Source organism: Hyla sarda, chromosome 8, assembly GCF_029499605.1.
Source record: "Hyla sarda isolate aHylSar1 chromosome 8, aHylSar1.hap1, whole genome shotgun sequence".
NCBI lineage: Eukaryota > Metazoa > Chordata > Amphibia > Anura > Hylidae > Hyla > Hyla sarda.
This window is the reverse complement of record NC_079196.1, coordinates 150,678,194-150,694,989: the sequence shown is the minus strand read 5'-3', so window position 1 is coordinate 150,694,989 and position 16,796 is coordinate 150,678,194. Positions and strand designations below refer to the sequence as shown.

Sequence of the window (16,796 nt, the reverse complement as noted above, 5' to 3'; positions counted from 1 at the left end):
AATCCCCAGGGATAGCTTTAGATTAGGTAGGGACAGGTTAGGGTTAAAAAAAAAAATTTGAAATTTTTTTTTTTCGGCGTACCTCAGTGGGTGTCCGTGGGTCCGTAGCACCTTTAGCTGCATGACCCCGGCCCTGCTGGGTCGCTGCGGTCTGCCGCAAGCCTTTTTTTGGCACAGATCTTTTTTTTTTCCTAAGCATGTGTGCGGACCCTCTTAGTTATAAAAGAGCGGTCCGCCACCGTTTGTTAAGGCCCACCCGCCGCTGATCAGTCCCATAGTACTGATCAGCGTTTTTTTTTGTGGTGCTGGTGCTTTTTTCGGGTTTTCTAGCGCTTTTTTGCACCCATAAGCGGTCCGTGCCACCAGTAGCAGGCATGTACTGTGTGGCCGGACCTTATCTGTGTGTGTGCGGCGTGTCTCACCGCTGTCAGTGATTTATCACTGATCAGCGTTTTTTGGTGGTAAAGGCACCTTTTTCGGTTAACGCGTATTTTTTTTGCACCCATAGGCGGTCCGTGCTACCAGTAGCAGGTGTGTACTGTGTGGACGGACCTTACCTGTGTGCAGCCTGTCCCACCGCTGTCAGTGATTTTTCACTGATCAGCGTTTTTTTTTTTTGGTTCTGGCGGGTGCATTTTTTCGGGGTAAAGCGTTTTTTTAATTTAATTTTTCGGTTTTTTTTGTGTGGGGGTCTGTGTACAAGCCACCAGCCACTGTTCTGGGCTGAGTGCCCGGACCCCCCAGTGACTTCTGCGCCCCCTGCCGCCACAATCGCTAATCTGTGCGCACACCACTGATTAGATAAACGCTTTTTTTTTGGCGCAGGGTTTTTTTTGCGCTAGAAGTGCCCCTTTTTTTTTTTTTAAAGTCCCCTTTTTATTTTATATTTTTTTCTGTTAGGGCGGGTTAGTTTAGTTCGGTTAGGGCGGGTTAGGGAGATAGTCTCGCACCACACCACACGCAGCACACACACCAATAAAGTTTTCCCCCCCACACACACACACATACCCGTATCCCCATTAGAGTAGGGAAATGGCCCGCAGAGTGTTTTCGGCAGAGGAGGCATATGACATAATTGCATAATTGCCTCCGACTCTGAAAGCATCTCAGAGGACGATGAAGACCCCACCTTCCTTATTTCATCGTCCTCCTTTTCATCTAGTTCAGATGATGAGCCACCAAGGCGGCGAACTCGCCGCCATGCGGTGCCGCAAACCTCCTCTGCCCTTGACCCTGTGCCCCATGCTAGTATGAGTTCCCATGGCACTCATACTAGTGAAGCCCCCTGCCAAGGTCACTGGTACCTCGTACCGGAGAACTTGACTGGGCTGAGCCAGCGGACCACGAGCCAGTGATTCCTGAGTTTGTCGGCGACTCAGGAATCAAAATTAACATCGCCGGGTTCACTGAAAAGGACTTTTTCGGTCATTTTTTCAGTGACTACTTTGTTAATCTACTGGTTACACAGACGAATCTGTATGCCCAACAGTTCGTCGCCGCTAACCCGGGCTCACTTTTAGCTAGACCCGGCAGCTGGACTCCAGTCGATGCAGCCGAAATGAGGACCTTTTGGGGCCTACCACTGCATATGGGTATAGTTAAAAAACCCAGTGTCAGGCAATATTGGAGTGGGGACGTCTTTTACCAGACACCCCTCTACAGTATGGCCATGACACGTTCCCGGTTCGAGGCCATTCGGAGAGGTTTGCATTAAGCTGATAATGCGGCATGTCCCCCCCCCCCCCCCCGACCCCCCCCCCCCCCCCCCCCCCGAACTGATCCTGCGTATGACCGCCTGTATAAAATCAGGCCGGTCATCAATCACTTCGGGGCCAGATTTTGGGAGGCCTATGTCCCAGGGCGGGAGGTCTCTATTGATGAGTCGCTCATCAGCTTCAAGGGGAGACTCAGCTTCCGGCAATACATCCCGACCAAGCGAGCGCGGTATGGTGTGAAGATGTATAAACTTTGCGAGAGTACCTCCGGGTACACTTGCAAGTTTATAGTGTATGAGGGACGAGATTCCCGTTTTGAACCCCCAGAATGTCCCCCCACTCTGGGTGTTAGCGGGAAAATAATTTGGGGCCTTTTGCACCCATTGCTAGATAAAGGTTACCACCTTTACGTGGATAACTTTTATCCCTCGCCGCCAGATCCACGGTCGCTTGTGGGACAGTCCGGAAGAATAAGAGAGGCCTTCCGCCCCATCCCCTACATGCTCCTATCCCCGGGGTGAGTCCCGTGCCTTTTCCCATGAGAACCTGTTGTTGGTCCGGTATAAGGACAAGAGGGATGTCCTTATGCTCACCACAATTCATGGGAATGGCAGCACCCCTGTCCCTGTGCGAGGTACGGCGGGACCGGTCCTCAAGCCCGATTGTATTCTGGACTACAATCGGTATATGGGGGGGGAGTTGATCTTTCTGATCAAGTCCTCAAACCATATAACGCCATGCGGAAAACACGCGTATGGTATAAAAAGGATGCGGTCTACAGGGTACAGGTTGCCATGTACAACTCTTTTATACTGTACCAGAACGCTAGCAACACGGGGACATACCTGGAGTTCCAAGAGGTAGTTCTAAAGGCCCTCATCTTTGGTGACCGCCAAAGAGCGGGTCAGAGCACCTCTGGAACTTTAGGTCCCCGGCCAACACTTTCCAGGTGTGATCCCCAACACTGGAAGGTCGGGACGAACCCAGAAAAGATGCAGAGTGTGTCACAGGAAGGGGAGACGGAGGGACACCACCATTCAGTGTGACATTTGCCCCAATCATCCGGGCCTCTGCATAGGCTGCTTCAGGGAGTATCACACTTCCATGGAGTACTACATTTTCCATCCTTTGCCCTAAATTTCATTCCCCAGAATTCGGCTCCAATGTACCAGTCCAGGGTACATTGTCTTCCAAATTTTATACCAAAATACCCTACCCCCAAAAAATCAAATCCAAAACCTCTTTCCCAATGCCCCTCATAATATCTTTGTCCCCAAAAAAATGGGTCATGGGACACAGAGTCAACAGCATTGGATGTTTGCAGTTGCCTCAAATGCGCAACTCTCTCTCCCCACCTGAGCGGGTTGCGCATTTGAGGTAACAGAATAGGGACAGCCCCACACATCTCCTTCCCAGAATGATGATTCAGAGTACAGAATAGGGTTTGGGGCGGGCATCCTTTTTACTTTTGGCTGTACTCTGGGTCATCATTCTGGGAAAATAATTGGCATATCAGTACTAAAATTGCAATTTTCTTCCCCCCATAGTACACTTCATCCATTCCTGGAAAATAAATGAAGGGAACACCTGTCTGTTCCAAATCTCCACTTCACCCTATACACCTTCCCTAGGGGGTGTACTGTTTGTAATAATCTCACATATGGGTGTTCCTTTCTTGTATTTTCCTCTGAATGTATGTAACTGTTAGGTTCGTGACAAACATTGGCCTCAAATGCGAAGAGTTCTCGCTGAGCTCTGTCGTATTTCCAGGCGACAATTCGGAGTCACATGTTAAATGTTCCCAGAAAAATGAAGCAGAGAATAGGTTGAAAATTGCAATTTTCAAAAGCTACCCTTCATCCATTCCTGGAAAATAAATTTAGGAAACACCTGTGCATTAAAAATGTCCTCTTTACCCCTATACCCATTCCCCAGGGTGGGTACTTTCTGTAATGGTGTCACATGTGCGTGTTTCATTTTTGCATTTTCCTCGGAATGTATGTAACCGTCAGCTACTGATATGCCAAAGGCCACAAATACAAACAGACCTCTATGACTTCTGAGCCTTGTTGTGCGCCCGCCCAGCACGTTACCCCATATGTGGATGTATTTTTGTTACGTTCATTGAGAGGTGTAGTTTCTAAAATGGTGTCACATGTGGGTTTTTTTTTTGGCTGTTATTGCACAATGGGGGCTTTATAAATGCACATGACCCCCGACTTCAATTACAACAAAATTTTCACTCCTTCTATTCTGAGCATTGTAGATCATCCACAGAGCAATTTACATCCACTTATGGGGTATTTTTTTCTCAGACAAAATTGTTCTACAAATTTTGGGGGCCTTTTGCCCTATTCCCCAATGTGAAAATAAAACATTTGGGGTAACTATCTATATAGAGCAAAAAAAAAAAAAAAAAAAATTTTTCGCTTTTACGGCCCACTGTTCAAAAAACCTGTGAGGTGTAAGTACTCACTGTAACACTTACGTTCCCAGAGGGGCCTAGTTTCCAAAATGTAATGCCATGTGTTTTTTTTTCTTTTACTATCCAGGCACCATAGGGTCTTCCTAAATGCGGCATGCCCCCAGAGCAAAATTTGCTTCAAAAAAGCCAAATGTGACTTCTTCTCTTCTGAGACCTGTAGTGCGCCAGCAGAGCACTTTTCACCCCCATATGTGATGTTTTCTGAATCGGGAGAAATTGGGCTTCAAATTTTGGGGGGTGTTTTCTGCTATTACCCTTTTTAAAAATGTAACATTTTTGGGAAAACAAGGATTTTAGATAATTTTTTTATTTTTTTTTACATTTGCAAAAGTCGTGAAACCCCTGTGGGGTATTAAGGCTCACTTAATTCCTTGTTACGTTCCTCAAGGGGTCTAGTTTCCAAAATGGTATGGCATGTGGGGGGTAGCTGTTCTGGCACCATAGGGGCTTCCTAAATGCAACATGCCCCCCAAAAACCATTTCAGAAAAACGTACTCTCCAAAATCCCCTTGTCGCTCCTTCGCTTCTGAGCCCTCTACTGCGCCCGCCGAACACTTTACATAGACATATGAGGTATGTGCTTACTCAAGAGAAATTGGGCTACAAACACAAGTAAAAATTTTCTCCTTTTACCCCTTGCAAAAACTCAAAAATTGGGTCTACAAGAACATGCGAGTGTAAAAGATGCAGGAATGCTTTGCTGCTATTCCTGTGAAACACCTAAAGGGTTAACACACTTACTGAATGTCATTTTGAATACTTTGGGGGGTGTAGTTTTTATAATAGGGTCATTTATGGGGTATTTCTAATATGAAGACCCTTCAAATCCACTTCAAAACTGAACTGGTCCCTGAAAAATATTGAGTTTGAAAATTTTGTGAAAATTTGGAAAATTGCTGCTGAACTTTGAAGCCCTCTGGTGTCTTCCAAAAGTAAAAAAACGTCAATTTTATGATGCAATCATAAAGTAGACATATTGTATATGTGAATCAAAAACATTTTTTATTTAGAATATCCATTTTCCTTACAAGCAGAGAGCTTCAAAGTTAGAAAAATGCAAAATTTTCAATTTTTTCATAAAATTTTGGGATTTTTCACCAAGAAAGGATGCAAGTTACCATAAAATTTTACCACTATGTTTTTTTGTGACATATTCTACTATAACAATCTCGGAATCAGAATGATCAGTAAAAGCATTCCAGAGTTATTAATGTTTAAAGTGACAGTGGTCAGATTTGCAAAAAACGCTCTGGTCCTTAAGGTGTAAAATGGCCTGGTCCTGAAAGGGTTAAATTTAGGTAACCTCAAGCCTCCTTCCTTTTTTGACTAAATTAGCATATTTTAGCCAGACCAGTTTTCTTCCCAAGAACAACTTTTCTAAAACTGCCTCTAACCCATTGAACCAATTATCGGGTTTATCTGCAGGAGTAGCATAAAGGAAACAAAATGTTATTAGGTATTTTTATTAATCCACTATTGACAATTGTAACTTTAACAATGAGACATTTTCATGAAAGCTTTCCCTTTTCGATTAAGAGTCAATAGGAGGGATCTTTGACAGAGAAGCAATAGGGCAGAGCTCTGGTGACCCCCAATTGGTGGTACCAGAAGCACACCGACAAACCTGGGGGTTTTACACTCTGTGGGGGAGATTTATCAAAACCTGTCCAGAGGAAAAGTTGCTGAGTTGCTCATAGCAACCAATCAGATTGCTTCTTTCATTTTTGAGAAGGCCTCTGAGAAATGAAAGAAGTGATCTGATTGGTTGCTATGGCCAACTCAGCACATTTTCCTCTGGACAAGTTTTGATAAATCTCCCCCTATGGGTCTAATGCAGATTGTCGTGTACAGGACAAAGTTTACCTATTACAATAGTCCAAACAGTAACAGCAGTGCACTGCATGCTAGTCAGACCACACATAAAATACTGCATACAGTACTGGGCACCAGTGTACAAGAAAGATACAGTGGAGCTGGAGAGGGTTCAAAGACGAGCAACCGGAGTAATACGGGGAATGGGAGGACTACAGTACCAAGAAAGATTATCAGAATTGGGGTTATTTAGTTTAGGAAAAAGAAGGCTTAGAGGAGACCTAATAACTATGTATAAATATATCAGGGGGCAGTAAAAAATTCTAAAAGTGTCTATGAAATGAAAAAAGATTATTAAAACATACAAACCCAGTACAAGGTTCTAGCTGTAGAACTTTCTTTTCTTCATCTTTTAAAAATTCATCAATAGATACCCTGGAAGAAAATAAAAGTGATGGTTCATATGTAAATAATCATCAATAACCATACAGGTAAACTAAAAGTCCATAGGCTTCCACTCTGCAATAACTGGTAAGTAGTAAAAAAGAACATGGGGCTGCTCTTCTTTATAACAGGAAATGTCAACAATGTAGGTTCTGCATGTGCAACTTCGAGGGGGGTCCAACCCCTTGAAACGCGTAGTCCTAGCGCTGTATCCAATAAATTATATTTGATTTTACACATCCTGTGATCCGAATCCCTTCCATTGATCCGGTATCTACCATTCACATTACAGTGAAGCGCCGACTGGAGCAACTTTCTTCGGTCCACTCCGTGGACTTATTCCTGCATGAACAACCGTCCTGAGACTACTCCCGGAAGGGTTAGCTCCTGGCTGCATTCCGGCTACCTGCCCACGGATTGGGCAATATGCATCAATAGGTGTTATGCTCTAAGCATAACACTACCAGGTGAGCAGAACCCATCACCTGTCTTTTTCCATTTGTATACCGGTATAACAGCACATTGTTGCGCTTTTGCAGTCTTTTTGTTTTACTTTTACCATTTAGAAGACAACCATAGCGGAGAAGAGAGTCCAAGAAGCAAGCAATACAGAGAGCTCTAGGCACCTAAGGCCATGTTCACACATCAGACTAATCGGTCACAAATTTAAAAGGAACCTGCAAACAGTTTAAGCCACAATTCCGTCTTTGTCATGCAACTTGCATGGTCAACAAGAATAGTAAGTGTGCAGCAAGCAAACTTTTCCAATTAGGTTGTGTTCACACCTCGGAACGCACAGAAAATCTCCAGGCGGACATTCCACAGACTGCTGGCGGCCGACATAACGTGTCGGCATGGGAATGCACCAGCTCATAGACAGCTATGCATTCCGTGCAGAGTCCGAAGAATGAACATATTCATTCTTTCTTTTTGTGGACATGGAAATCGGATTTTCCGTGCCAGAAATATCTGGTGCGGAAATTCTGCCGTTTGCACAGTGCAGCAGAATCCTGTTGAATTCAACAGGAATCTGCTGCAGCGGATTCTGCTGTGCACACAGCGGAATTTTCGCACCAGATCTTGCACAGAAATTCTAATTTCCGTGTCTGCAGAAAGAATTAACGAAGTAGCAAAATGCTCTAGCTTAAAACTAAGGTAGTTGTCCACAAAAGATGTCAGACTGAAACATATGCAGCAACTGCCCACTGAATGCTCAGCAACATTAGAGTGCACCACAAATACTGGTTTGACAGTATTTGTAAAATAAAGCTATGATTCATAATATATGTAGAAGTTTTATAAAACACTTACACAATGTTATCAATAAAATCTTTCTGATCATCAGGAATTACAGGAACGACTGGAGCCCTGGGTGCATCAGGTAAAACATACATGTAACACGTTGTGCTTGCACCATTTGTGTGGTAACGCTTATCTTCCTGTTGATCTCTGAGCTGTTTCTCCTCCTCTTGGTTCAAGTACGGAATACCTACAGGGAGAAAAAAAAGAAAATCAATGTCAGCCTATACAGAGTAGTAGTGCAGCCTGTGTAAAAGGAAAGACTACAAAGAAAACTCACCGTCACGAAAAACTTTGTTAAAATCAAAACCCTGGTTGGCTAGAAAGTCTATACTCGAGCTCTGTAGGGGGGGGGGGGGGAAAAAAAAAAAAAAAACACACATTTGAAATTGTTCATGATATCAGATTACCTTAAAAAGGGTAACATAGTTCATAAGGTTGAGGAAAAAAAAAAAAACACAAGAGTCCACCAAGTTCAACCTATATCCCTAATGAGTTGATCCAGAGAAAGGCAAAAAGTAGATTTTTATGCTTACCGTAAAATCTCTCTCAGAGGATCCACACAGAGACCATGGTTATCCGCTGCTACCACAAGGAGGATTGACACTAGGCAACAAAAGAAAGTCGGCCCCTCCCAGTAGGAAATGCAGCAGGAGAGGAATAACAGGTAAAAAGGAAATAAAAAAAAAAATAAAAATAAAAAAAAAAACAGTAAATGTCCGAATAAGCCACAGACAAAAATTTGACGAACCAACCCTCGGACAGGTAACAACCAAGGACACCAGAACAAATGGATGGAGGCTGTGTCCCCCAATGGATCCTCTGAGAAAGAGATTTTAAAGGTAGGCATAAAAAACACTTTTCTCGTTCGGCTCCATTGTGGACAAAGACTGTGGGACGTACCAAAGCAGTCCCCGGGTGGGAAAAAACTCAAGTAACTCAGGTGGAAGGGTGGGCCACAGCCGCCTGCAACATCTTGCGACCCAAACTAGCATCAGCGGATGCAGAGGTATGCACCTGGTAAAATTTTGTACAGATTTGGAAGGCCGAAGCCCTGTTGCGGAGAGCACAGGAATCCCCGACAGAACTAGTGAAATGAGCTGAGACCCGGAAGGGAGGATTTTTCCCCTTGCAGCGCTAAGCTTCCGAGATGGCAGAACGGATCCACTGCGAAATGGTTGCTTTCGAAGCAGGAAGTCCCTTACGACGACCCTCTGCAAGCACAAAAAGAGTCACACTGGCGAAAGGAAGAGGTGACCAAAAGGTAATTCTGAACGGCCCGTACCACATCAACACCATGAAGAAAACGTTCCCTGGGACGGGACGGAGCTGGACAAAAAGGACGGAAGGGCGATATCCTTGTTGAGGTGAAAGGCGGAGACCACCTTAGGCAAAAAGGACGGGACCGGACGGGAAAACAACCTTGTCCTGGTGTAAAACCAAGTAGGGAGAACGGCAGGAGAGAGCCGTCAGCTCTGAAACTCTCCTAATGGAAGTGGCCGCAATAAGGAAGGCCACCTTCCAGGAAAGGATACGAAGAGGAACGTCCCGGAGAGGTTTGAAGGGAGTACCCTGCAAGGCACTGAGAACCAGATTCAGATCCCAAGGGGGAGTAGGGGATCTCTAAGGCGGAGCCGCATGAGCAACACCCTGCAGAACAGTCTGGATGTGAGGATCAGACACCAGGGGACACTGAAAGAGAATGGAGAGAGCAAAACACCTGACCCTTAAGGGAACAGAGCCAAGCGTTCTTCCAGCCCAAACTGAAAAAAAGGAAAGAAGTTGTGGGAGGGAGAACACAACTGGGGAGAAGGAGTGAGAGTCACACCTTTGAAAGTAGGACCGCCAAGTACGGTGATAAATCTTCGCAGAGGAACGCTTGCGCGCCTTGATCATTGTGTGGATCTCTTGGGGAGAGAACCCCCTAGCCCTCAGAACCGTGGTGTCAACTGCCACGCCGGCAACTGTAGTGGCAGTTAATTGGGATAATAAAAGGGGACCCCGAGAGAGCAGGTCGTGACGAACTAGGGAGGCACAGCAGTATGTCATCCACCAGTCGAACAACGTCGGCGTACCACACTTGCCTGGGTCAGTCCAAAGCCACGAGAATGGAGGGGACGCCCTCCACTTTGAGCTTCCTCAGGAGCCTTGAAAGGAGTGGAAGAGGAGGGAAGAGATAGGGAAGGACGGACGAAGTGTTACCAGAGATCACTAGGGCAAGAGGATCTCGGGACTACGCAACAAAGCGAGGAGCTTTCTGGTTGTGGCGGGACGCAAAGAGGTCCACGCCCAGAGTGCCCCAGAGGTTGCAGATCTCCACAAAGACCTCTGGATGAAGAGACCACTCACCGGGGTCGGCCAAGGAGCGACTGAGGAAGTTCGCCTCCCAATATTCCACTCCTGGAATGTGAATCGTCGAGATTGAGAGAACCCCGAGTTCTGCCCAGAGAAGGATCCTGGTTACCTCGGCTATCGCTGCAGGACTACGAGCGCCGGCCCTGGTGATTGATCTATGCCACAGCTGTGGTGTTGTCAGACTGGACATGAACAGGACGGTCCAGGAGAAGGCACTCCCAATGAAGGAGGCAAAGATAAATTGCCCGAAGTTCCAGGATGTTGATGGGGAAGAGAGCTTCCTGGGAGGACCAACAGCCTTGGACTGTCCAGGCAGAACCTGACGCCTCATCTTCCAGGTCCCCTGGAGAGTGGGAGCGCGTGGAGGAAGCCTTAGACGAAGGCAAAACGGACCTGGTACGCAGACCTGGAGACTCAGGACTGTGACCAGGAGAGCGGCCCTTAGAGCAGGGGCAGTTCCGGGTGGCAAGTGAGGAGGAACAAGACCACTGAGGAGAGCACCTGTTCAGAGCTCCGGATTCTGGACATGAGCCAGAGGAGAACACCCTAGGGAGCCATTCCAGGGGGGGCAGAGCCCACAGATTCTGGTGGAACGTCCTGGGAAGAAACACCAGCAGGCCGGGGCGTGCAGTGGTGCAGGCAGGACAGGTGGGTTCAGCAGAACCACAAGGCATTTTTATTGTGCAGCCCACACAAGTGCAATAAGTGACCAAGGCCGCAGAGACCTGTCTGGTGTGGTGTGTGGAGGGGGGAGGGTCTTTTGTGGGTTCGGACATTGTGTAAGCAAAAAAAAAAAAATTGAGCAGTCTGAAAAGAAGCAGGTTGTGCAGAGAATGAGGGAGGGGAGGGCTAACCTAATGAGAAGGGGGGGGGCAGGGCCAGCACCAGCCTGGTCCTCAATGGTCAGAATTGACGACCGCAACACGCGCACACCGCACTAATAGGAAGGAAATAATCCCCCGGATTTTAGGGCCGGAATCCCCGCCAAAATGCTGGCCGGCAGGGAGAGGGCAAAGCTAAGTGCCGCTAATAGACCGCGGTCGCGGCCATCATGAAACCCAGTGTTCCGAACAATAATGGAAGTGCGGCCAGGAAGAGAGAAAGCTGCCGGCCATGCGCGAGCTGCGCAGCCGACAGCAAACAGAACCCCCGGCGCTCTGGTTACCTCACGCGTGGAGAAGGCCCAATAGAAAGTAATATGCCATTCACATGCTCATAGTGCAGGCGCCGGAGAAGTAGGGCTGTTAAAAAGCACCTATATGTGAATAAAAAAATAAAATAAAATTGACCTGCACCACTGGTTTGTCCCCTAGATTCAGAATGGCCGAGCAGGAAACTGAGGTTAAAGGAGTAGTCCAGTGGTGATTCAGTGGTTTACAACTTATCCCCTATCTTAAGGATAGGGGATAAGTTGCAGATCGCGGGGGGTCCGACCCCTGGGGCCCCCCGCGATCTCCTGTACGGAGCCCCGATAGCCCGCGGGAAGGGGGCGTGTCGACCTCCGCACGAAGCGGCAGCCGACACGCCCCCTCAATACAACTCTATGGCAGAGCCGAAGCGCTGCCTTCGGCAATCTCCGGCTCTGCCATTGAGATGTATTGAGGGGGCGTGTCTGCCGCCGCTTCGTGCGGGGGTCGACACCTGCTATCTCGGCGGAGAGCCGGGGCCCCGTACAGAGAGATCGCAGGGGGCCCTAGCGGTCGGACCCCCCGCGATCTCAAACTTATCCCCTATCCTTAGGATAGGGGATGTTTTTCACCACTGGACTACCCCTTTAAGAACCCTGAAAAGACAGATTCCTGGAAAAAAAGAGGGAAGGGGGGGGGGGGGGGGGCGAGAGAGAGAGAAGGAATACTCACATTCCCCTGAGAAAATGTACCTAATTAAGTCTTCAGCCAGCTATTATACACCTGCATCATGCCGGGCTGAAACAGCGAGACGAGCAGGGGAAGTAGGGAGACCCGGAGACAAAAGTACAACCCCAAGTGCTGACGTGCATAACTCTATGCCTGTGCCCCTTCTTCACAAATGGAGAAACAGTGAGCGCTATGCTCCTGAGACCCCACCTAAAAAGAGAGAAATAAAAAAAAAAAAGGGAGAAAAAAAATCTAAATTCACGTCCCTAAACTAAAAAAAATAAACGACCAGGTCTGGAGAACTCCAGACCTGTGTCTGCCTCCTACGAACACTAAGCTAAAACTGACAGGTCTGTGTCGGTAGGCGGGGAATATCCAGCTGGGAGGGGCCGACTTTCTTTTGTTGCCTAGTGTAAAGCCTCCTAGTGGCAGCAGCATATACCCACGGTCTGTATCCCCCAATGGAGTCGAATGAGAAAAACCCTCATACTAGAGGTAAAAATTCCTTCCCAACTCAGTCAGATTAAATCCCTGGATCAACGTTCTGTCCCTATAAACCTAGTATACATAACCTGTAATGTTATTACTCTCCAAAAATGCATCCAGACCCCTTTTGAACTCTTTTACAGAGTTCACCATGACCACCTCCTCTGGCAGAGTGTTCCATAGTCTCATTGATCTTACAGTAAAGATCCCCCGTCTGTGCTGGTGTAGAAACCTTCTTTCCTCTAAATGTAGAGGATACTCCCTTATCTGTGTATGGCCCCCCGATATATTTATACATAGTTATTAAGTCGTCCCTAAGCCTTTTTTCTAAACTAAATAACCCTAATTCTGATCATCTTTCTGGGTACTGTAGTCCTCCCATTCCCCGTATTACTCAGGTTGCCCGTCTTTGAATCCTCTCCAGCTCCCCTATATCTTTCTTGTACACTGGTGCTCAGTACTGTACACAGTATTCCATGTGTGGTCTGACTAGTTATTTGTACAGAGGTAGATTTATTTCCTTGTCGTGGGCATCTATGCCCCTATTGATGCACCCCATGATTTCATTTGCCTTGGCAGCAGCTGCCCGACACTGGTCACTACAGCTAAATTTACTATTAACTAAGACTCCTAAGTCCTTCTCCTATTTAACACATAATCCCAGCCTGGATTTTTCTTCCCCATGTGCATAACCTTACATTTATCAGTGTTGAACCTCATCTGCCACTTCTCAGCCCAAACCTTCAACCTATCCAGATCTATTTATAACAGTGTACTGTCCGCTATAGTGTTTACCGCTTTACAGAGTTTAGTATCATCTGCAAAGATTGCTACTTTACTCTTCAAACCCTCTACAAGGTCATTAATAAATATAGTAAATAGAACAGGACAAGACTGACCCCTGTGGTACCCCACTAGTAACAGTCACCCAATCAGAATAAGTACCATTAATAACCACCCTGTTTCCTATCACTGAGCCAGTTACTTACCCACTTACACACATTCTCCCCCAGCCCAGTCCTTCTCCTTTTATGTACCAATCTTTTCCGTGGCACCCTATCAAATGCTTTGGAAAAAATCTAGATAGATATATGACATCCAGCAATTCCCCCTGGTCAAGTCTGGAGCTCACCTCCTCATAAAAGCTGATCAGGTTACTTTGACAGGACAGATACCTCATAAAGCCATGCTGTACTGTGTCCATTTTAGGACATCAGTCAGCAATAACTCCGTCCTCCGTCAGGTGAAACGGCGTCCCGCCTCCTCCCTCGGACCATTCGCCATCAGTCAGCCGCAACTCTGTCCGGTGAAACGGCTTCCCGCCTCCTCCCTCACACCAATCACCGTCATCCTTCAGCCACAACTCCCTCCTCCCTCATCCGAAACTCCCTTGTCCAAAACGCTGTCATGCCTCAAACGATTCTCCCTCAGACGCAACTTCCTGCCGCATAGCAGAGCTGATGCTGCACAGCATGTATAGTAGAGTCGAAACTGTGAAACTTGCACGTGTATACTACAGACACTACATGTGCTACAGAGTCTGTATAGCAGAGCAGACATTGAATAGCGTGTACAGCAGAACCCGTATAGCAGAGGGCCGACACTGATTCGGCTCTGCTACACGGCAGGAACGTTTTTCGTCTGAGGGATGACAGAGTTTCAGACGAGAGACTTTAGGATGACAAAGGAGGGAGGAGGGAGTTGCGGCTGATGCCTGACTGAGATTGGCCCGAGGGAGGAGGCAGGACGCAGTTTCACCTGACGGGGGACGGAGTTACAGCTGACGACGGATGATGTCCTAAAATGGACACCGTAATGCTGCTATGGAGTCATACATTCATTTTTATCAAGATACTCCAAAATAGCATCCCTTAGAAAACAAACACTCAAACAATTTACATACAACCAAGGTTAAAAGCGAACAGGTCTATAATTCCCGGGGTCACCTTTTGACCCCTTTTTAAATATTGGCACCCCATTTGCCATGCACCAGTCTGGGGGGGGGGGGGACAGTCCGTGTCACTATAGAGTACCTGAATATAAAAATAGGGGGTCTATTACATTACTTAATTCCTTTAGAACACGGGGGTGAATGCCATCTGGACTTGGTGATTTGTCTATTTTTATTTTTTGTAGGCGGCACTGTACTTCTTCCTGGGTTAGACATGTGACCTGTACCGGGGAGTTTACCTTATCTCGCTGTATTTCACCTGGCATTTCATTTACCTCGTGGAATAAAGTGGAGAAGACTTTGTTTAATATGTTTGCTTTTTCCTGATCCCAGTCTATAATTTCTTCCTCACCTTTTTTTTTTAAAGGGCCTACGCTTTCATTGTTAAACTCTCGCTATTTATAAAAAGAACATTTTGGGGTTAGTTTTACTCTCTTTGGCAATGAGTGTATTTTTGTGGCTTTTATTTGTTTTGTTTTTTTTTACATAATTTGCATTTTTCTCTATAGCTTTTTTAATACTTCTTCACTGCCGTCCTGTTTTAGTAGTATAAATGCTTTATTTTTGTCATTTAGTGCCCCCTTAACATTTTTATTCATTCACATTGGTTTTCTTTTATTTCTTACCCTTTTATTCCCATAAGGTATATACCTCTTAAAGTGAGAATTTAAAATATTCTTAAAAGACTCCAATTTAGTGTCAGTATTTTTGTTTTTTAGGACATTATCCCATTTTATATTGTTAAGGGCTTCTCTGAGTTGATCGAACTTTGCCTTCCTAAAGTTCATTGTTTTTGAGGCCCCTTGCGAGATTCCCTTATTGCAGAACAAGTTATAATGTATTATATTATGATCACTATTTCCTAGGTGTCCAACTTGCACATTAGTTACTCTCTCAGGTCTGTTGGTTAATATTAAGTCCAGTAGGGCGCCCCCTCTGGTCGGGCCCTGCACCATTTGGGACAGATAATAGTCTTTAGCCATAGTCAGAAACCTGTTTCCTTTATGAGATTCACAGGAATCAGTCTCCCAGTTTATATCAGGATAGTTAGAGTCCCCCATTATCATCACCTCATTTTGATTTGCTGCCTTGTTTATTTGCCTCAATAATTCATCTTCTGGCTCTTCCATTAGGTTTGGTGGCTTATAGCAAACCCCTATCAGAATTTATTTTTATCTCCATATATTTTGACCCATAATGACTCCACATTATCGTTTCCCTCCCGCAGTGCGGCCTTCAGACTGGACTTTACATAAAAACAAACTTCTCCCTCTTTTAGTTTTGTACGATCCTTCCTGAATAGACTATAACCCTGTATGTTGACCGCCCAGCCAGCTATCATCCAACCAAGTCTCTGTTATACCCACTTTGTCATTATTTTCCTCAGACATGAACCACTCCAGTTCGTCAGTCAGACTTCTGGCATTAGTCAACATGCAATTCAATGGTGTATGTTTTTTTTCCCCCTATGAAGCCTATCCCTATTAACTATTCTAACCCCTCCCTCCACTCCAACCCCAGGTACATTAATGAGTCCCCCCTCTCTGTGTTGTAGGTTCCCTCCCCTCAGTGCCTAGTTTTAACACTCCTCCACTGTAGAAATTTTTTTTTAATCAACTGGTGCCAGAAAGATAAACAGATTTGTAAATTACTTCTATTTAAAAATCTTAATCCTTCCAGTACTTATCAGCTGCTGTATTCTACAGAGGAAGTACTTTTCTTTTTGAATTTCTTTTCTGTCTGACCACACTGCTCTCTGCTGACACCTCTGTCCATGTCAGCAACTGTCCAGAGTAGGAGCAAATCCCCATAGCAAACCTATACTGCCCCTGACAGTTCCTAAAATAGACAGAGGTGTCAGCAGAGAGCATTGTGGTCAGAGAGAAAGGAAATTCAAAAAGAAAAGCACTTACTGTGGAGCATATAGCAGCTGATCAGTAGTGGAAGGATTAGGATTTTTAAGTAGAAGTAATTTACAAATCGGTTAAAAAAAAAAATAGATTTTTTGTACTCACCGTAAAATCTCTCTCTCGTAGCCTTCATTGGGGGGACACCTAACTAATGGGTATATGCTCGTCACTAGGAGGCACTGACACTAGGACAAAAAGTCTGCTCCTCCCTGGCAGTAGGAGAAGCCAACAAAGATAGACATCCGAAGGACCCTAGAAAGGAATCCCGGATAAACAACCCAAGAACCGGAATAAAAAAAAATAAATAAATTGTACGGAAAAAAGATGAGGAAATGGGTGGGTGCAGTGTCCCCCAAAGAAGGCTACGAGACAGAGATTTTACGGCGAGTACAAAAAAATAAATTAAAAAAAAACTCTCCTTTTCTCGGTCGCACTTTATTGGGGGACACTTAACTGATGGGATGTACCAAAGCAGTCCCCTAG

The 16,796-nt window shown here is 45.8% G+C and overlaps 1 protein-coding gene across 6 annotated transcripts in view; it reads right to left on the bottom strand.

The window, feature by feature from the left end:
• PARN (poly(A)-specific ribonuclease) overlaps window positions 1-16,796 on the bottom strand; it is a 165,309-nt gene that overhangs the window by 122,025 nt on the left and 26,488 nt on the right. For all 6 annotated transcript variants that reach the window (XM_056534485.1, XM_056534488.1, XM_056534487.1 and 3 more), the window contains 3 exons: window positions 8,036-8,096; window positions 7,768-7,945; window positions 6,382-6,447 (listed from right to left, as the gene is read on the bottom strand). In XM_056534485.1, the coding sequence (XP_056390460.1) occupies window positions 6,382-6,447; window positions 7,768-7,945; window positions 8,036-8,096 (305 nt within the window). The remainder of the gene's footprint in view (window positions 1-6,381; window positions 6,448-7,767; window positions 7,946-8,035; window positions 8,097-16,796) is intronic.